This window comes from Indicator indicator, chromosome 11 (genome assembly GCF_027791375.1).
Source record: "Indicator indicator isolate 239-I01 chromosome 11, UM_Iind_1.1, whole genome shotgun sequence".
Classification (NCBI taxonomy): domain Eukaryota; kingdom Metazoa; phylum Chordata; class Aves; order Piciformes; family Indicatoridae; genus Indicator; species Indicator indicator.
Genome location: NC_072020.1, coordinates 8214326 through 8236766, shown reverse-complemented (window position 1 = coordinate 8236766; position 22441 = coordinate 8214326). Strand labels below are relative to the sequence as shown.

The following is a 22441-nucleotide window of genomic DNA, read 5'->3' as shown; positions in this document are numbered from 1 at the left end:
AGAATTACTTGTGGGGTTGTTGTTTTGTTATTGTTGTTTCTTTTAAATAAATATACCATACATTATTATGCATAGGTTTTAGTATATATAACAGTACATAGCCCCAAGGTTTTGTAACCATGTTAAATGAGCATGGAAAGCTTGAGGTATCATGAAACAAGTAGTAAGTCAAACTGCTCATGTTAGTATCTGCATTTTAAGTAGAAAGCATTGACTACAGAAAGAACATATTACTTCCTGCTATAAAGTGATGCCTCATCAGAGAGCAATGTAAATTTATTTCCAAGTAGTATCTTTATTATTCTTTCGAAAATTATTTCAAGACAAAGTAATAAGGTAAACCATCAGATGGCTTGGAGAAATCTGATGTGCTTCAAACCCATTCAGGACTCACAAAATGAGCCGGAAGGCCAAAGCAGTGTGATGGTAAATTGCCAAAACCAAAATCAGGCTTAACAAGTCTCTCCAGAAAAAAACTTGTAACTTTAGCTTGTAACTGAAAAGCAGTTGTAAAACCCATTTAGGAGCTTTTGTTTCACCCACCCCATGCCAATCTTTTGGACAGTCTTAGAAAAGTCAGTTAAACACTGGGTCTCAAGGCATTTGTTTCTGTGACAGTTTTCCTCCATCTGTTGCACTTTAAAGACACAAAACACACATATACACAAAAATAATTCGTCTAGAGGTGTTGCAACATTAAACCTTTAAAGTGCATAGTTCAACTCATGGTATTATTTCCTCCTTTCTGTGATCACATGTAGTTCATAACTACAACCAAAATAAAGAATTTTCAAATCTACTTACCCCTTTATTGGCAGCAATGCAACATTCTGCTATTCTCAGCCAAAGACGAGGGTTTGAGTGATAAACCTGGACTGCCTCAATCAAGCATTCAAAGGCAGCTAAGGGCCTCCCAATATGCAAGAGCTGAATTCCACAATTGTACAGCAGCTCATACCGTTTGTTAGTCAGTAGTGTACACATGGGTCTCCCTGAAAATTTTTTTCCTGTAGAAAAGGATTAATACCATATTGGATATACAGCTCAGAAGAGCAGAAAACATAACTTTAGGAAGAGGACAGAAGACATGGAAAATACCCCAAAACTACCAAAAACCCCATTCATCACAGAAAGTCACTAACTGTCTGTAAATAAATTCCTTTCACATCAAAGCTGATATTCTTTATTAAGAATAAAATTAATTTGCTAATTGTAAATGCTAACCACTCATGTTTCCTGTCACTCAAGCTAAACATTCCATAATAATACTGAATCTTAGATTTGTGAGAATACACATCTCTGTTGCTCTCAAATTCCAGAAGGAAATCAATTTGTAAGTGTGAAACACTTTTGTATCTTCACACTGGCACCTAAGCATGTACTTAAGCACAGGGTCAGGGAAGAACAGGGGAAAGAGAAGTGTGATAACAACTAGATTTAAAAAAAAAAAAAAAAACAAACCACTTTATCATTAAAACATTCATTTGGAAGAGAAAAAAAAAACTTTAAGCATTATTAATCACAGCAAGAAAATGTTATAATAATGTTTAGTTTCTTCTCTTTTGTATACTTACAGCAAAAGTAGATGGATAAAGCTAACCAAAAAACTAAACAATAAATGAACGTGTCTCACACAAGTCTGGGAATCGTTCAGTAAGTCTGAGAAATACACCATTTCCAAATACCAATTACTCCATATCTTCTGTACCTTCCAAGTAATAAAAAAGCCCCCCAAACTCAATTCTCCCTCCCCATATACTTTGAGTCCTGATGGTTCTACCTACTGTCTGCAGACTATAAATAACACCTTCAATGATGCCCAATAGGTTACAGAAACTATTTTGTAATACCTCCCTGAGTGATGGTCAAAGATTACAAAGGAGAATTAAGTAATTGCCCCAGTTCCATGGCATGTGAAAGAAAACAGCAAAAAAATTATCACCTATTTCTGGTGAGAGCAACTACACTCTGAAATCAAGTTAGAATGAGAATTCTCACCCTCCTTATCCTGCCATCTGCAAAGAGATGAAACAGGAATTTTGCTGGTAACTATTGAAAGCTTCTGCCCTCTTATTTTCTCAATTTACCTACCTCTCTCCCACTATCTATTTTCCTCACTTAAAAAGTCTTACCTGGATCTGAACTGCCCGTTCCTAGCTGTGCACATGCATTATCATTTTCTTGCAAGGCTTTTTTAAAGTAAAATATTCCTAAATTGTGCTTTCCCATTGCGAAGTGAATGCAGCCAAGATTGTTCCAGAACATACACCGTAAGCATTCACCTGAGAGAACAGCAAAAGACCATTGTTGTAAGCTCACAAATTGCACTGAGCTCAAAAAATGCTCCCACCACCTTCCTATGGGTTAGTTTATTATGGTAGTCTATTTAACACGATGGTTCATGGATTATGCATGTTACATCCTTGTCTCACATTTTAATAACCTACATTGCTGCATACTGTTCTTGGTGTCTCAGACAGTTGACCTGAAATTACCTACATAAAAGCAGCTACAGATTTCGATTTTGTGCACTATGTTCTAGGAGAGACAGGTATAAAGTCAATTTGACAGACTGCAAACTGAAGTCAGTTCGCCTAGAGATTTTCTTAGAACTCAGCATGCGTTCACTTCAAATTTTCTAACAGATAGCTCTTGTAAAAGGCAAATTGTCAAATCACAGAATGGTTTGGGTTAGAAGGGACCTCCAAAGGTCATCTAGTCCAGCCTCCTCTGCAGTAAGCAGGGGAATCTTCAACTAGATCAGGTTGACCAGAGCCTTGTTGAGCCTCACCTTGAGTATCTCCAGGGATGGTGCCTCAACTACCTCCCTGGGCAACCTGTTCCAGTGTTCCACTACCTTCATGGTAAAGCGTTCCTAACATCCAATCTAATTTGCTCTTCTCTAGTTTGAAACCACTGCCCCTTATCCTATCACTACAGGCTTTTGTAAACAGTCCCTCTCCAGCTTTCTTGTAGACTTTTTTTTTTTTTAATATGATTTTAATATTCTCAAAAGTTCTGAGTTAACAATTATAGACAAAATATACATTATTTTTTAATACTTGACATCCCTTAGACTCTGCATTAATATAGAGATTAATGCCCAATTAACAATACTCTGCTAGAGAGATTTTAGCACTATTTAAACAAAAATGAACTGAAAATAAAGCAAATTACTGCTACTTAAGAAAAGAGTTTTCCACAGAACTAGCTTCATCGTTATTTAATAGGTTAAGTTTTGGCTACTATTGTGAATAGCCACATGAGATATGAAGGGCCTGTGCAAAGCCTTCCTCAAGATCACCAATGATATTACATGCCTGAAGTTTTATAAAATGAGCAAATATGTCAACCTAACCAGCAGCAAATGCACTCTCCTTCCTAAATATATCATGTTCAGGTAACACTCTACAACGTTTCTTCTAAATAATAAAGGACTGAAAATTAAACTTTCAACTTATCTGCTGGTTACTGACACTTTACAGGGTTACCACTGATTAAAAAAAAGAAGAAAAAAACCAAAACCACAACACCCTAAAAATAAAGACAAGAAACAGACCATTAATAAATTAACCTGACTAATTAACCATGGAGCTTTTCTATTTTACCTGTTTTCATGAAGCCTGGATGTTCGGCAATGTTTGCACTGTTTAAAAGTTTGACAGCTTTACGGTAATTGCCCCTCAAATATTCAAAATTGCTCTTAAGAAAGAGTGAAGGAGCTGACTGTGAAGGAGAAAACAATAGTCAATTATCTATTATTATTATTTCTACTGCTAGTGTTAAATTACTCCACAAACACCTTGCTTCTGCTGCCATTTAAAAAAGGCTTAGATCCTAATACTCACAAGAAGTAGCACCTCCTCTGAATTATCAAACCATGCATACTCTTTGTTACTGCTTTAAAACCCAGCATTACTCTACAGAACTCTGTCATGGCAATGGCTAAGCACAGAGGATCTCTTTTTTTAAGAGGATCTTTCTGCAACCTGCGGATTTCAACAATCTCCTCCTGGGCCATGCTCTTCCTGGTCTGCCAATAGAAACCTCTGTCAGACTGCCAGCTGCTGAGATTAGCAACAAAAGGGAAGTGCTCTCCTCCCATTCCCTGCTCCTCAGTTAGTATAGAATTATCTCGGTTGGTGAATGCAGTTCTGAGTTTAGAACTTCTATATAAAAAAAAAGTGCTTTGTAGCAAGAGGTAAGCCTCCAAAATTTCAAAGAAAAGAAAAACAAAGAAACAAAAAAAACCCCAACACCCAGAAAATTGTGTATCTGTACAGTATCACAGAATTAATCTTCTATGAACTGCTTTAAATAACCAATGATATGAGAGGTTTGTAATACCTGTAACATTTCTAGTAAACTAAAACTCATTTCGTGCTGCTCAACTTATAAAGCAAGTCTCTTTATTGTATAGTGTCACACATTTATTTTGGCAATAAACAATAAAGTGCATTTTCTCAGCAATGGAAAACAGCACAAGTAAGAAAATTCTTCATTAACTACACTTACAGGAAAGAGATTACAAACTTGGCTGACTACATAAACATTACTTCAGACATCCATCTTCAGTAAGACCTTTCTTTGTAAGGAAAGTTAGCAAATTCAGTTTTAAGATAGAGAATATATCTAGATTAGAAAAACCTTAAGAATACTTACATTCCCAGCTGTATTCATAACAGACTTGATCTCCCTCTTGCACGCTTTTAGTGACTTCATCTGTATATAGGCTCTGACCTTATACTGTAAAAAAAAGATTTAATTTGTTAAATAAAACCTCACGAACTAGTACGTGGATCTTACAAAAAGAAAGAGTTGGATAAATTCATTCTTTCATTTTACAACAGAAAATTCAAGGAGAGACAATATCACAATGCATGCTGAACTAGAGTTGAAGCAGATGACACTATTTTAGGAGAAACTTGAACTAATATCTGTACAAGTAATATGCAGACACTTACCTGATGTATCTTAGATTTAGCGACTTCTATTAAAGCTCCACTTTCAGCTTTTTGATTTGAGGAATCTTTATTTGTATTACCACCTGACTGCATGTCAAACAACAAAAAAAAAGGAAATATTACTATTAGTCACCTTTTAAATTCAGTTTACAAATTCTTTCATAAGCTATTTTTACCAATGTCACATGAAGAAGAAAAATATTTAAGAGTAAAAAAAAAATACACATCCCACCAAATACTGTAACTTGAGCTTAACAATCAAAATCCATAAACCACACCAGCCCATGAAAAGCAGAATTCTATATTAACATTAGTGTTATGCTATGTTGCTCTGCAGTTGAGGTATTTTAAGAATTCTCTTACCCAGGAGGATGATAGGTACATTCTAGATTCTCTCTTTAATATTTTCTTCAGTAGCATTACTATATACTTAAAGATAAAATGTTTTATCTTAAGTGTGACATTCCATCAACAGGAAAAGCCTGAAGAGTCCTCTTTGCACTTCCAAGCCACTACTCATTCTATTGATTTTTCGAAAAGACACATACAAAAGATTTCATTTGAAAGTACACCTCATACTTTCAGATAGTATGTAAAAAAAGATGCTTGATTTTCCATGCTAAGTTACACAATTGCTATTCCTCTCTGATGCTGACTTGCCCTTAAAACTTAGACTCATATGGTCATAATCCAACACAAACAAGGAAAACTAAGTATATCTGATCCTGAAGACAACTGTCATTCCATTCTAAGTCCCTGACTTAAGAAACACTTCTTAGATCCCTGGAATTAAGAGAAAAACTTGGAAGAGAGGGAATAAACAACTGCTGTATACAACTAACTCAGTTACTAAAACAAACTGATGTCTGAAGTTACAGGTGATCTAGCAGTTTTATAACTCAAAAGTATTTTAAAATTTTGGATTGACTTAAAGAATACTGCTGGTAAAGATTTAGTGGCATTCGTATGATTTTAAGATTACCTCATTTTTTCCATTCTTGCTGTTATTGTTGCCCTGTGAAATCATTTTTTCCAGAACAGCAAGTAGATGCAAGGCTTTCTCAGCTTGGTAAGTTAGCAGGTATAAGTCTACAAGCAAGAAGCACACAGCCTGGGCAAATTTCTCTTCTGTATAAAGCAAACAAGTAAAAATGATTTTACATCTGTAATACCAAGCTTTCCAAACATGACTAAAGAAAAAAAACATTAACTACAAAGTGCATCCATGTGACATTATGAGAAAAAGCCACCTTTTATATTTAAAAAAAAAAAACAAACCAAAAAAACCCCAGCAGACATCTACACTGAAAAAGAAAGGTAATTCATTCAAACAGCATCAGCATAAAAGCACAGATTAAAGACAGCTTAACACGTATTTCATGTTGACAGATTTTGAGAACTGGTCTAAGCAGATCAGCACCAAAGATCCAGCATTTAAATAGACAGACGGAGACATAGGCATACATAGAATCCCACAGAACTTGAAAGGATTCCATACAAACACATCTCTGCTTGGCACTTCACAGAGTAAATCCCAGACAGGCATACTGAAAACTGGGAGGAATTGAAAGAGAAACACAGTAGTGTTTACTTAATTTATTGAAGCCAACACACATACATCCTTCAGCCTTGTCATTTCTAAATATATGGAAATTCCACCACACAGGGTTCCACAGCTCATAAAAGCTAGAGACTATCTTCACATACAAACACTTGCAACTATGCACGACTTGACACAGGTATTTAAAAATGTGTGTGCCCTGAGAAACACCCACCCACAAAGTTGTATGATGACTCAAAATACTAGATTTTAAATAATTTAATTAATTTGTACATATTACTTAGAAAAATACCTTTTATCAAAAATCCATTTCGACTTCTGTATACTTCTGTGCTGAATGCCTCTGAAGTACCTTCCCCCCACATGCAATCGTTGTCCTTGATAAAATTAAAATGCATTCTTCATGAAGCCCACCTTTTTTTTTAGACCCATATGAGGCAAATGGCAAATCACTTGTCTGATAGGGAGACAGACTGAATAGCCTTTGTCTACGTACCAAAAGGCTCTATAAACTGGTACAGCTTCTCTCCAACTGATATAGCTTCAGTATATTGACGCAGGTGATACAAAATAACAGCTTGATTGTAGTACAGCATACTGTTTTCAACATCATCTAAACCATCCATTTCTTCAACAACAGAGTGAACCTGGAAAAAGAAAAAGAAAACTCACAAAACCCACACTCATTGCATTAAACTTTCTAAACATATGATTTATTGTCAAACATTAACACACACAAAAAGAGACAGATCAATAAAAGTTAAGGTAAGAAACTTTATTGTTCCACATAAATCCAGCAAACTACTTACAATGAAATAGGAAGCCATCAATTGAGAAGTAAAGTGACATTTTCACATTTTTATTATTCCACAAGCTACTTCAGGTTAAGGAATGTTGTACTGAAAGAACATAGCAGGTCTTCTTATGGTTATAAAATCTGAAATGTTTCAGCTTCAAATCAATTTCAACAATAACTAAACCCGTAACTATAAAAGCAGTGCCCAAATGATTAAATAAGACTCAATTAAAAAGCAATGAATGCTGCTTTCTTATTCTTTCCTAAGAATCAAGGCACTGAAGTTTTATTCTTATTTCACTGGATGAATATCACCATTAATAGCACTCAACATTAAGTACCATGTCAATAGGTTTGGATTACCTGGTTCTTCAGCTGGTTAAGTGTTTGTCTCAAATTGTCTGTTGTGGTCTGGTTACTTTTACAGAATTCTGCAACAGCAGTATTCAAAGTTATTTTGTAGTCATCTTTGTTTATGTCTTGCAGGGCATTTAGGTGCTGTAAACAAGTATCATAGTTTCCAGCCTGGAAATAGCATAGAATCAGAAACATGCATTATAAGATACAAAGTTTAAAATAGCAGGCTACTAAGTTTTATGAAATTATCCTCTGCAACTTTAGAAAGCAAACTAGTGTTTCCTTAATCTACAGTAAGAGAACTGAACCATAGGTCTATACACATGCTTAATTATTTATGCAGAATAATATGTATGAGAAGCCTAAAAGTTGAGGTCATATCCAAACTTCAAAATGAAATGCATAGAGGAAGGTCAAATAGAAGAGTCTATTATAAACAGATGTTTCCAAAAGTGTTACTCTGATTTCTCTTCATCATATTACTTGAGTTTCAAGATTCTTTATTTCCTCAGTTTTCATAATCTTTCCCCATCACATGTACACTGACTGGCTGCAGTAGCTTATGTAAGTCCCAGCCCATTATTTTATGCTCATTCTTCATTTCACCTGAGGAAAGCATCAGTTACAATCTAGTCTGCAGAAGTCAGCTTAAGACAGGTTAGAAAAAGAGTGTTACCTTCCCAGTACATACGTAAATAATGTTTTTACAAGTTTTATCTGTTGAATGAAGTATTCAATCACCTAGGCATCCTTTGAAAGAAACTAGGACACAAGAACGATGCTCTTTTGAGGTGGGATTTAATCAAGAAATCCCTTTGTTTGACATCAGAAACAGGCAGGGACTTCAGAATGGCTCACCTCTTTCTGCTTTACGTTTTAGTCTTTCCTGTGCTTGTGCAGGAGGAATTTAGTGGCATCAAGGAATGAAAGAGGACTCCAGATTCCTTCAGCTAGGTTAATCCTAAATGATCCTTCACTCCCCACTGTTCAATTCCTATATAAGAGTAAACCCTTCTTGTATATGGGAGTGACATTAACCTTCTTCTATGCCATCTTCTGAGATGTCTCTCAATCTCCACAACTTCTCAAAGACTACCAAGAGTGGCCTTGCAACAAGATCAGCCAGCTCTCCTAACTCCCTCAGATTAATAACCTATGGGGCCATCTATTAATAGGGGTCAAGCTTCTCCAACACTTTGCACACAAACTCTTCCATCACTGATGGTGGATCTGGTTTTGTCTTAACCTGGATTTTTGCTCCTAAAGCCTGGGGCCCAGCAGTGCTGGTAAAGATCTAGTGAAGAAAGTGTTGAAAATCTCTACCTTTTCAGTGTTGTTGGTGACTAATTCACCTCTCCTGTTTAGCAGTGGGATAATATTTTCCTGGTTTTTCCGCTTGTTGTTTATGTACCTGAAGAACCCTTCAAGCAGTTACAGAAACTAAAGATGAAATCATCATCACATCAAAACTATTGATCTGGATGTTGATCTGTGGGCAAGGTGGAAAACAGACAACCCTTTCATGTGCCTTCAATTCTCATAATCAAATGCCAATGAGCAAGTTACTGCAAAACAGTAATTGATCTACAAAGCACTCAGAACATCAGTGAACAGCACTAGCTGTATTAAGACCAAATATATGCACTTTGTGTAACAACATTCTAGATAAAACACAAGTAATGAGTGAAACATACACAGAGGAATCTCCAAACACAGTATATAAATTCTTCCCTTCATCTATCCGACACATCTAAAACTAAATTATGTAAGGCATTGTGGAGACAGAGATGCAACAATGGAAAGGAAAAGCAGTTATGCTTACTGTCACTTGCTACACCAAGGTAAACTGAGAGACAATACAAAGAAAGAAGGAAACTGCAAGTACCTGATTTTTAACACACACACACGCTACAATAAATGAAACCAGGTAGTAAATATTGCCTGCAGGTGTTATGTGTTGAAGAATATGGTTTAATGTAAAGTGACAGAACAGTATACAATGCTGTTTGTGAACGAATACAGCAAGATGCTGAAATAAAAGTCTGTTTGGTTGCTGTTTTTTAAACACGTGGTTCCTTTGCATCCTTTAACACAACATTTTTATTTTGAAGCAATCATTTCTTCAGAGACATCATGCATTTCCAATGCTGATATAGAAGAGCAGCCTGCTTCATCTAATTAAAACATTATACAGCTAGGAAGGCTACTAAGTTTTGAGAGTGTAAGCACTCTTGCACACTACATTTGAGTATCCTTTTCAGTCTTCTCACACCATAGCAGACAAAAAAAGCATGTGCTATAACACAACTAAAGCTACTTTTGTACAAGACCTCATTAATATATTTGCAAGTATGCTACGGAAAGAGGAAAAATAATTACAAGCATCCATGTACAGTTACCTGGTAAGTTAGAAGTATCAGAATTTGGCTTTGTCTTACCAGAAAAGCTTGTAATGCATTGCTGGACAATTCCTTTTCCTGATCAGTAATCCCAGAAGTACCTGCTCCTTCATGTTTCTCAGTACCTTGATCTGTGAAATGGACAGAAGATTACAAAAAAGTTTGCAACGTCAGCCGAAGTAACCAAAGTCCTGAAGGACAACTCACAATGCACACATTTTAGATTTCTCTTCAAAACTGAAACCACACACTAGGATTGTCTTTATCTGCACAAAAATTAATGGTGAAAGTCATGCACTGGGTGTGGTAGACGAAAAACTCACCTATCCTGTATGTTGCTTCCTGAATAGCAAGGGATGCTAAGGGAAAAGCAGGGCAAACACTGAAACTTCCACCCAGCTCTCTGCTTTGGAAGAGTAAGTCTCCCTAAATAAGAGGCTGCAGCCTCAAACCATCATTGTTAATAACCACTGTCAGACCTCATACATTTTTTTTAAAACTCTATACTTTTGTGCTCTTCCATATATTCCATCAAATGCTATCTAGTAATTATACTTAAAGACACAAACAAATGCCTCTTCACCTTTTCAGCCTCACCCCAATCATGTAGAACTTTCTTTTAATCAAAGAAATGGCTTCCACTTTTGCAGAAAATTATTTCTTGAATTTCATAGTGGGAGTTTTCTATCCTACCTTTAGCTATCTTAATATGCCAGTTAGGCTTTGGAAATTCAATGTATTCTTTCTCTTCTCTAGAACTCACAGGTGTCAAGATGTCATGCAACCTCTGCTAATTTTGTTTCCATTTTGAACAGATGAAAACATTCATCTGTGAGGTTCACTACAAAATCCATTCCCCATCATCACCGATGTATCTGAATTTTTTCTGCTCCTGACTGTGAAAATTCACAAGCTAAGACAAACATCAACGTGAAACCAAACATCAGAAGATCATCAGTTAACATCCCACAGTAACAAGAATAAAGCAGACTTAATAATCTATTCATAGTTTGTGCTTGTTGCTGAGAGGATGGCGAGATCGCTTCCCTTGCTCTACGCAAAAACATATTTGAACAAGAACTGTAAATACTTGATTGTGACTTCAGTGTTTCATCAAGACATCAGCAAAGTTGAGATATTAAAATCTCTACAATCTTATGCCTGCCAATTACAAAGCAACACACTGTGATTTAGACAAAATTCAGGACTCGGCAATTTCAGCACTCTAGAGGGATGGGTCCTCAGGCGGCTACAGAACTGCATGCACTTGCTGTAAAAGCTGACTGCGTAAGGCATTGATCAGCACCATTTGCACAGCCTTGTCCTCAAAAGGGAAAGATAGGAGAGAAAATTAAAACAGCTTAGAAAATTGTTGAGGTGCCAAGGTTTTCTGCAGCAAAGGAGGAACAAGAAGCACCTCTCCTTCAAGCTAAATAGATCCAGTTCCTGCTCTAAATCTTGCGGTTGTATAGCTGAACAGAAAGCTATCCCTTTTCCAAGGACCTCGAGAACAGCAGCAAATAAGCAAAGGGATCTTCCCTCTAACAGTTACCTGCTACACTTGCTCAGCATGCCTCTCTGATTATGCTGGTAAAAGTAGTGCAGAGACTTGAGGCTTTGAAACTCTTGGACTTGATAATGCTTAGTCTGGTTCCTCACATAGAGGTTTACCTAGCAGAGTGCCATGAACTGCTAAATGCATTACAGATTACTCCCATTGTATGCAAGTTCATAAAACAAGCATCTCAAATGAAGGTGGTGTTATGGAAGTCTGAATCCTGAAGTAAAATGTTCCGAGAAAGACAAACCAAAAAGCCTGTTGTCTAAGTGGTGAAATAAAAGCATCACGTATATAGCTGTTTGATGTACTTCCTAGGAAAACATCAGCACAGGTCTACAGATTTTACCGTGTCTCTAAATCTGCTGGTACTGAAGCTGGGGACTACTTTAACCAAAACCATAGCTCTCTTCTCCTGTGAAGTCAATTTTATGTCTATAATCCAATCAGCTGCACCTACTATGACTCAGTAAACAAAGAAGGTTTGTGAAACCTGAACTGGAAGCTTATGAAGAAAGAATAAAACTGAAGTCCAGCTGATGCTACTCTCTACCCTTTTTGCTCTGAAACACTTGAAACCTATTAAAGACCTAAAGGTCCTTCTAATCGACTATAATCCTGTAGCTCTTGTTTAGACCAGGATCTACTGCTTCAGTTGGTCTTTATTATTAAGAGATTTCACAGACAAGAGTCAACCAGAATTTGGCTAGTGCAAGATACTAAAAAGAACCCTCCACTTCCACTCAAAAGAGGAGAAAAAAGGTACTCTTGCTCTCTTGGCTGCAAACGGATATCAAATGCTTGCAAATAAAACTATTTTCATATTTCTTCAGGTATTTGAAAATGAAACACGTAGGTGCATTGTTCCCTGGCAAAACATACAGCATGCCACTTGCTCCCTCAGATCTAATCTGCATCTTGCAGACGTATGTGGTGCTGGTAACACACAGCACACCAGTCACTACTGGTGTGCACCTACCCACATAGTAGCCTCAATCAGCTGAAATATCTTGAAACAGCACAGGTTCTATGCCTTACAAATGACAGGACCTGATCTGTCTCTGTAAATTGTATTTACACATGGACCTGCCTGTTTCACTTTTCATATCGTCCAACGTTCACAAGTACAGAGCAACTCTGTACTTCTTGTGGTATGCTGACACAACATAAGAAACAAAAAGCTACATCTCCCATACAGACATACCCAAAGATGCCTGGAGAGTGATCTGCAATCATTATTGCTCTCATCCCTGCTCTCTGTATCTCCAAGGAGTGTTGTTCATTTGGGCACATACTTTTCTTTCAGGCAAGTAAACTAAGAAGTTCTTTCAATACTTCCAAAAAGAACAACACCACCCCAAAATCCTTAATACCAGGTTGTTGTTGTTGTTTTTTCTAGTAGAAACAAGAGACACTTGCAGTGCTTATAAACAAACACAGGCTAGGTCAGCACACATCGCTCAGTAGCATACACTAGTTTTTCCCACAATCCTTTTCACACACTAAGGAGTTTCAAATATAGCATCCAGAGGAAAAAATGCTTGAGGTGATTTTAAATAATGCTCCTGTCACAAAAAACCAACTGAAAAACCCCCAACCAAACACAACACAAGCAGATCCCTTCGGCTTTCTTCCACATCACCATCCCCAACGAGCTGTCATGAGGGAAGGGCCCTTCTTCCGAAGAAGGGTAGTCATACGGGAGAGGGACGATCAACGAAAACGCGTTACAGAGCAACTGTTCTTGAGATTTATTTGGCGTGTTTATCGTAAGATATACATTCAAATCTTGCTGATTTCTCTCTATAGTGCCTCTTCAGGCCCCAAGTTAATGGAGACTCCCTCGTCCCCTGAAACCAACTCAGAAGGTTGGTTTCCAACCACGAAGCATTCAAACCCTCCAGCACCTTCTGAACGCACCAGTTTAAAAAAAACTCGGAAGCTCAACTTCTCCAGCGGGTATTCAGCTCTGGGAGACAACCCCCCCCCCCCCAGCACGTTGAAAGCGCCCTGCCCAGCGGGCCTTCCCAGGCCAGGGCGGTGCAGCAATTCAGCTCTCCAAGAGCATAGAAGGTCTCCACACGGCCCAGGCGCTGACGCGCCAAAACACAGGCCCCCAAAACACAGGCCCACATGGGGCTGGCCGCGCCAGTACTTCACAGCAGCCACCTTGACCGCCGGAAGCCCGCAGTCCTGCCCCCGCACGGGCACTACTTCCTCGGCGGAAGGACTATTCCTCGGCGGAAGGACACATCACACCGCAAGCTGAGGAGTACTTCTCCTTCCGTCCGGGACGCTCCGCCACTCACCGCCCCTGCGCGGAAACGTATCCCTCCGCACCTGGCGGCCCAGGCCCGAGACGCAGGCGGCTGACTGCGGCGGCCTTTCTCATACTCACCCGCAGCCTTGTCTGCCGCCATTTCCCCTGCCGCGCCGTGCAGCCGTGCAGTCCTAGAGTGCCGGTAGGGCCGAGAAGTTGCACCGCTGCGCAGAGCGCTGCCTGCAGCACCGCCAACCGGCCGCTGCCCCCCCGGGACTACTTTGCCAGAGGCCTCCGCGTGCCGCGCCCAGCCCGCTGCCTGCGCCACTCGCTCTTATTCGCTCGCCGATTCCGGGTTCCCGGCGGCCTCGCGACGTGCTGCCGTTGCCGAGGGACCGCGCGCCTGACGTCAGGGCGCCGCAGCGCTGCCTGCCGCGGGGGGGTGGCCAGGCGCATGCACGGGGCCTCCCGCACCGGCAGCCGCGCCACGTTGCCGGTCGTGTCAGGGCTGGCAGCACCGGGGCGGGTTGTGCACAGGTGTTCTCTGCTTTCCGCGGCAGGGAATTGATTGGCAAGTGTCGGCCGCTGTCTCCAGAACGTTTTGTTTTTTCTGCCGGGTTCAGACGTGCCAGGACCCGGGGGCTTCCCTCAGGTGACAAGCAGACCTTCAAAATACTGACTAGGTTATGTGGGTTTATGTGGATGAACAGCTTCAACGACTTAAGGGTTCTTAAGGTGCCCATCGCCATAGTAATTAACGCTTATAAGGTGTGCTCATGTCTGCATCCCGAACTCCTTTACAAAATGGCTGTTTGAGCCCCAGTCCTCTCAGGAGACTCGAGGAAGCCCAGTTTCACTCCATGACTTTGTCCTTTGAGTTAAGTGCTCTGGGCAACAACCCTCAGCCTGAAGGCTCCGATTAGCATTTATTATTGCTGTCATTACCTTTGTCATTAAAGTATCAGACATGAGATAAATTACGTTAGCAGCATCATAAATACTAAAGATTCTTAGAAGTTTATGATTACTCGATAAGCTGTATGTAGTATTTAAGTGTGCCCCTTTGCTGGGACCTATCTTCGTGGGCTCAGCACCCCCGTTATGCTGATGTGGGTAGGGACTCCTGCGGTTAAGCCTAGTTCTCTTTTGAACCCATTGTTCTATGTATCGGGAAGTAGGATGAAGCTAGGAGTAAGTGCCCCAGGGGTGTCCTGTCTCGGGCACCAAAGGCTCCCTGTGTTTCTGGTCCTTGGAATTCAACCCTACATTACCCTTCTGTGAATGTGAGTCTTCCTCATCTGGCTCACTGTGTCACAGTGGGGTTCCTGCAAGACACTGCTCCCACAGTTTTGTCATTGTTAATATGGGAACACTTGCTTATATTGTTTGTCCAGATGTCATTCTCCAAGATTTCCCCTGCTTTCTCATTTATTGCTGTTAAACATCAACTTGGTTTTCTGCTGTATCTTGATATATCCAATTCAGATTAGCAGATTTTACAATACATAATTTGACTTTTTTGCCAACGGACAGCATTTGTCAAGAAAGACTGCACTGTGCCTCTTGTACATTAGATAAAGATACGAGGATGAAATTTGTCCTTGGGGAAATCAACAGCAAAAGTGATTGAGTGGAAGCAGGATTTCTTCTTACTAGTCTAACTAGTCCCTAACTCTACTGTCAGGCACCTTGGAGAGGTAAGGCTTGTAGGGAAGGGGAATGCTTGGTTTAACAGGGATAGTTAGAAAGAAAGAAACAGACAACCATCACAGCTTTAACCATGAGCCAGGCCTTGTAAAATGAGATTCCCAAACCATTATTTCAGGAATTTCAAGTGCAGGATGATTCTTTTAATTTTGTAATTGAAGTTCTGAATATGGTAAATTTAATGACTTCTCTTAATCACCACTTCTCCATTTTTTTCCCCACAGAGCTCTGATCTTCAGACTTTCTTTTAGACATACCTATATATGAGAAATGTCTGCAGTCCTTATTCAAAAGTATCTTATTCCAAGTCTCTGAATTTGTTGTGTCTTCCTTTGTAAGAAATAGTTGCTGGACCAGACTGTAAAGCCACATCCTGTATTACAGAGCATCTGTCAATAAAGTTGTAATAGCAAGGCCTCCTAATGTGTATATATTTACTATTGTAATTATTTATATTGGCATTTTATTTATTTATGTGTGTAGTTATATGCACATATACATACTTATATGTAAAAGTGGTGCTGTTTTGGAAGCAACAGAACCTCTAAAGGCAAAAGCACTGTACTACTGTACTATGGTAACTGCATATTCTCTCTGACTTTTACCAAAACTGCACCCTGACTGATGGAGCAAGAATGCCTCACCTGGTGAACATACACCTCCCTCTTGGGCTTGGTGCAGTGTTTATTGCCAGTAGCTGCTTGTTGTAGACCAGGCCACATCAGCATGGGCACCACAGTGAATTTACTATTCCCTACTGTAGGTTTTCTCTAACAATCTCTCAAAGCTCATGCAGCTTCGAGTACAGCAGCCCTGGTATCCAGCTTCTCATCCCTTTTACATCATGACATCTAGAGGACAGTCATAAGAATCTGCTTTATCCATCAGGCTATGGTTTTGCCACAGAGGTTGTTTACCTGAGGGGTATTTACAGCAATCTTTGGTACATCTTCAGCATTATTTTGCCATGTTTGTTGCTTGTAGTTCTTAATATTTTTTTTTTTCCATTTCAAAGGGACAGACAAAACAGTTTTTGGCAGCTGGCCTTTTTCCAATATAGATGATTTTTAAAAAGGAACTTCTCACAAAGTCATGTTGTCATCCTCCTTCTCATTAACAATCAAATTTTAATTGCTTATATTTGTGGAGGGTACTGAAGGAAGGGAAGGGACACTTACCCTTTATTACAGTTCAACAACAGAGTCATGGAATCAAAAATGTTGACATTTTTCCTTCAGAAATACTGTGACAGCATCACTACCTTCATCTAAAGACAGGGGAGAGGGTTTCTGGACTGTATGCATGTATAATTTGCATTCTGCCTGAGGTATAGTAGGGCTTGCCAAGTGAGCAGACCACAGAGAGTCTCTGGTCTCAGTGAGGCAGGTACTCCATCTGCTGTGGAAAGTATAGGGTAAAATCAAATACTATTTGAGAGAATAAAGCATGTGAAAAAAACACATCTCCTAGAATATTACCTTTCCTGAAGTTTTTGTTTGTTTGTTTGTTTTCAGAACAGAAATTACTACAATTCAAGGTTTTAGCCCAAAACACGGTTTGGAAAAATAAACAGAGATGGGCAGACTTTTCTAGGTTTCTGTTGCCATTTGCTAAATCAAAAGGAGACAACTGTAATTCATAATGTGCAAGGGGAGGTGCATGGGGGGAGGGAAGTTTTAGCATGTCTGCATAAAGCATAAAGCATGTCTGCTCACAGGCAGAAAGTGGTCCCAGCATCTCATTCCTCCCTTGTTCAACACTTTCTCTTAGTAGGCTAGATAAATTACTCAGGGTTTTCTCTCTTGAGTTTGGCCTCAAACTTTTTAAGAGCTTATTTTAAGTCCTTGAAAACTCAAAACCTGCGAGACAGCAATCTCTGCCTGGCTTTGCAGCAAATGTACATGACCTTTCCACTGATCATATGAGCAAGACCTGCCTAGGAGAGGAGAAAATCAGGATTTGTGAAATCCCAGCTCAGTGCCAGAAGAGAGAAAGGTGTGGCCAGCTCCAAAGGGAACTCTGAAAGTTACAATTCTTTTTCTAAACAACAGTATGGAAATTTCACCAACACTTTGTTTGCTTAGTAAATTAAAAAATACAAATTACTTAATGTGAGAAATGCTTCACTATTAGTAAGGCTGCCCATCCTTTGCCACTCTAACCCCTAGGTGGCATTACACAATAAAGGCAGGCATGTTTAAGTACTATTTTCCTCCTACAGTTGATGTTCTTACTTAAAATGTAAACTAGTGTAAATTTGAGTCTTCTGAATGCAGCTATTAGTCTCAGCTTGGTAATCCTCTTTCTGAGTCTGTCTCTCAAAGTCAAGAAAATACAGTGCTGTGAATCTCAATTACATAGAGTATTTTTGCTTTCATATTTTCCTGGAAAATTATAGTGCATCACAAACTATTACAGTTTTTGTTCTCTCTATGAACAGTGAATAAACAAGCAGAGGCTGTGTTTACTTTGGCAGTTCACTGGGAGCTGAAGGAATAGACTGACAAATGTAAACAGCTGGTGCTGAGGTTCCTCACATCTCCATTACACATTCTCAAAATCCTTGAAGTAAAGCTGTCTCACTAAACTTCCTCAACCATGGGATTTGTAGGAAGCAGCAAGTTCCCTTTCACCTGTCTCATGCAGATAAATTTCATACCAGCCTCCACTGCCTATATAAAAACTTCACAGACAGAAGGTAGCCCTCTAATTTTTCTCACTGCTGCAGTTTCTGGGTGACTATTTTAACTTGTTCCAGATCCTGCTCTTCACTCTGATGCTGGTGCAGGGGAGGAACACTCCCCCCTCTTCACTCTGCAGCCACAGCAGCAGTGCCAGGCATAACCTTAAGTTATGCCTCCTTACCCCTTACTTTCCCAGCCAAATAAAGAGAAGGGTATCTTTCTGACAGTGCTTATCATTGTGAAAGCTTTGTTCACAGTCAAATAAGAGATGCTAAGCCTAGGAGACAAGCTTAGACAGAGAGGAGTATCAGCAGCATTGGGATGCAGGAAAAGAACAAGACGATGCAAAACTTCTCAGAGCAGGGGGGTACCACTGAAGAAACAGAACAATGGAGCAATGATGCCACAATATCTGCAATAAATTTCTATGATTCCCCTTTGGAAAAATATGTGCTTTTCTTTTCCTCACGTTGTAATACCTGATAACGACTCCTTCATGACATCACTTACCTCCCCCTTCCCTTATTCTAGATCTGCTCTGATTTTGCTTGCATATGGTACTGTTATGTATTTTTTCCTTCATTTGGCCCTCATAATAGCACCATTATCTTTTTCTGCTAATGGGTCTAAGTTCAGGCATCACCCAAGGCTTTCCTAGAACATGAAACAAACAATGGGTTTAGATCGTCTTTGTCATTTTTCCTTTCCGGTGTCATCCAGAAGAAATCTCCACACAAAATTTCAGTTACTCTGGCAATTAAAATGCTTGTGGAAAGAAAATTGTACACATATCACCACACACCTTGGGTTGTTTACCCTCCTGTAGAGAAGGCTAGCTTATGGATCTTTGATTTCCACTTAAAAACTCAAATTGACAGAAAAGCCTTTATTCTGACAGAAGTATACTAAGGCCTAATCCTTAATTTGCAGAGGGGCAAAATTTCTAATATTACACAGTTAAGAGCGAAAGGATGAAGTCTCTATAACATTTTGTGATTGCATCACTGCCTTTTAGCACAAGCAGGAGCTGACTTACTTGTAACAGCAGATGTCTGCATGATGTATGCGTTTATGTCCAATGGGTCAAGCACATTATGCCCTTTTACACTGCAGAGCAATCTGACCCTTTCTGAGATGCAGAAAGTGAATGTGTTAAACCAGAGGCTTTGAGTACACATCGCTTCTTCCAACCCAGCCTTAAGAATTTGTCCTGTGCTGATACATACACTTTGTAGGGAAGTCTAATGCTTGATATCCTTGATATTGCTACAGTTGGGAAGCTTGAGTTTTCTGAGAAATTATGTTAGGTCTCCAGACAAAGGATAAGTAAATTCTTACTAATTACTTGTTTATGCTATCAGCATTTCTGCAGACATTCAGAGAGAGATAGGTTTTCTTTTGAGAAGTATAAAGCAATTATTTTTTCAGTAAAGACACAAAGTATTTCATGATGAAGCCTACATGAAATGTTGCAAAAGCCAAAGAACGTGCTTAGTACAGTTTATCTACCTTCACTCAGTGCAGTAGAATCTTTGTGTATTTCACATTAAGCTTCCTCTTTTTAGAAGTTCTTGCAGGCTTTTCAAAGTATTTTTTCCTCAGCTTTTAGGAACTTAAGAACATAAGATTGAGTGTAATTTGTGTCACACAATTTGCTGAAAGACTATTCTGATAGAGTTGTGGGTTTTTAAGAGATAGGAGGTTTGTTATTTGCCCAAAATAGTAGGCCCCTGTAAACCTTGCATCTAAATGCTTTCATACTGCACATCTGCAGATCATATGAAGATACTAAATTTTTATTTGTTTGTTGTTAAAACTAACAGGAAACACCCTGTTGGCAGCTACCATTGTTCTCTAAGACTGTAATGTTCTGACTCAAGTGGTTTTCTCTTTTTTTTGGATTAAATTTTAACTTGCTGTGCTACATAGCAGGAATAAAATATTGTACATAATCCTGGATGAATCCACGACAAAAATCCCAATCCATTTAATGTTTACTTACAAAGATCAATGTAGATTTTATTTTGTCTCAATAGTTCATGCTGGGATCTTCAAGTTCCAAACATATTTCACTGTAGTAGTAATCTCTGAAAGCTATTTTAACTTCTTTTACCAGTCTTTTCTGCCTAATCTAAGTCAACTGTAAACACATGTGGCTTCAAAGGAAGGAGAGGAAAAAAAAGCATAATGCAAATAGTCACATGTTCCAAAGTGTTAAAAAGATGGAAAGCTATTTAAAGAACAAAACATGTCTCGGGAGCTGTGGACTGACATATGGTAATTGTATGTCAGAACATGCCTGTGCTGCATCTACAGCATATATCCATTTGCTAAATTAGATTTGTGTCCAAAGTTGTAGCAAAGAGATCAAGTTTCAATGCAGCTAGAAAAATGTAGAAGCAGGATTATAAGTTTGAGTTTTAATTTTCTGTAGAAGCACTCTTGCACATTATTCTTTCTGTGCTCCTTTCCCTAACCTCAGAGACCATTTTGTAGTAAGTCTACTCATCTCACCCCATGTTAAATTCTCAGCATCTGAAAAGATGGGACCAATGCTAAGATTAACTGGAAAACAGGCACTACAGACTGTCCGAAGTTCTTAGTATTTTTTAGCCTCCATGTGAGAGCAAAACTCCAATCTCTTCAAGTTGCAGAAGGAAGACTCAAAAGATGCAGTGCACACAAACGTGGAATTAGGAAAGAGGAAACAATTTCAGACACCTACTCCAAATCTAGTAATTTAATGACCAACCACTGAGTCATTGTGTGTTTCTGGTTTCTAGACCAAAAATCCCAATCTGAACCTGTGAAATCTCTGTTTTGAAGATTTTACTGAAGTCAATATAATTTTAATGTCAATGAAACAGGAATATTAAAAAAAAAAGTGCTGGGAAATTTTCAATGAGTGTCAGCTGCAAACTGTCTGCGAGAGATCAGCTAAACCCAGCTCTCATGTTGTTTCCTAAAGAAATAATCCTTCCTCTCTTCCAAAGCTGAGGATAGCTGCTCCAGTTGTAGGGCCCATATTAGAGCTGATAGAAACTATGCATTTGACTAATCTGGCAACTATAAAAGTAGCTTACTATGAGCTGCAAATCATGTCAACAGTAAGAATAGTGAATTGAATATTGTGTAATACTTGATGCATCTAAAATTTCTTCCTTCACTCAAGTGTAAATGGAGAGTGAGCATTTTACTTGTAGGTACTGCATGACTGTGAAATAGGCTTGAGCGAGAAGACAAAGCTGTAGAACTTCCAAGTGTAATACAGTGTTGAGTTACATAAATAAAGGAAATTGAGTTTGTATTTCCTTTCTATGCGGAAACATGCAGTGTCAGGGAATAGCTTCTCCTCTCAAGATAATTCCAAAATAATTTTGCCAAAGGAGAATTATTGGATTGCTATACTCTAGCTGAGAAATTCACCCACGTTTTTGAGCCTCAAGCATGAACGAATGCGGCGCACCAGTGAAGCAATCATTGAACCTTTTCACTAAATGGGACACTGGATAACCATATGCATCAAGAGCTAGAAACAGGAAAGTTACTTTCGATATGCATAGGTCCTGGGATTAGACAGTCACCAGAACTTCTGCCCCAGGATTGTTGCACTAACATCTAGTGGCTATTATCCTAACCAAACATGGTGGTGGTTGAGGAGGGGCTCTGTGATGTTAACTGCAGTTTATGCTTCACTGCATTGCCTTGTAATGACATTAGCACATATTTTCCATTCTGTGGGGGGATTGCTTCCCTCCTCCTCTCTGCTGCTTAGAAACAGTGAAGAGAGGAGATCTGACACTTGAAAAAGCTATAGTGCTATGACCTTGTCAGGGTATAAGATGGCCTTACTGGATGCAGAAAATTCAGCTACCCAGAGTATTTTTGCTTTGTCCAGCTGGCGTCCTACCTTTCCAGTACAATCTAAACTACAAAGCTGCTTCCAGACAGCATTGCTTTGTTATTCACTTGACTTTACTAGCTAGCCTTGTCAGAGTTAATTGGATTTGTGACGTGGTCAGATGTTTATGTCTTGATTCTGTTGTCTCTTGCCTTACAGGACACATATGCCAGGGAAAACTACAGTATATCTAGCAAATACTAAAAATATGAAGAAATACATGGACATGCTGTCAACATTTTTAGGAACTGAAA

General features: G+C 39.0%; 1 protein-coding gene across 6 annotated transcripts in view; it reads right to left on the bottom strand.

The window, feature by feature from the left end:
* The window catches only part of CNOT10 (CCR4-NOT transcription complex subunit 10), a 32425-nt gene extending 18290 nt beyond the window's left edge, over nt 1-14135 (bottom strand). For 5 of the 6 annotated variants that reach the window (XM_054384692.1, XM_054384691.1, XM_054384693.1 and 2 more), the window contains exons 1-10: nt 14034-14055; nt 10117-10208; nt 7685-7846; nt 7022-7172; nt 5947-6092; nt 4965-5051; nt 4663-4746; nt 3609-3726; nt 2133-2282; nt 805-1007 (exon numbers count right to left, since the gene is read on the bottom strand). In XM_054384692.1, the coding sequence (XP_054240667.1) occupies nt 805-1007; nt 2133-2282; nt 3609-3726; nt 4663-4746; nt 4965-5051; nt 5947-6092; nt 7022-7172; nt 7685-7846; nt 10117-10208; nt 14034-14055 (1215 nt within the window). Of the gene's footprint in view, nt 1-804; nt 1008-2132; nt 2283-3608; nt 3727-4662; nt 4747-4964; nt 5052-5946; nt 6093-7021; nt 7173-7684; nt 7847-10116; nt 10209-14033 lie in introns of all 6 variants that reach the window. The other variant, XM_054384696.1, reaches the window with a different exon arrangement.
* Nucleotides 14136-22441: the final 8306 nt, after the last annotated feature.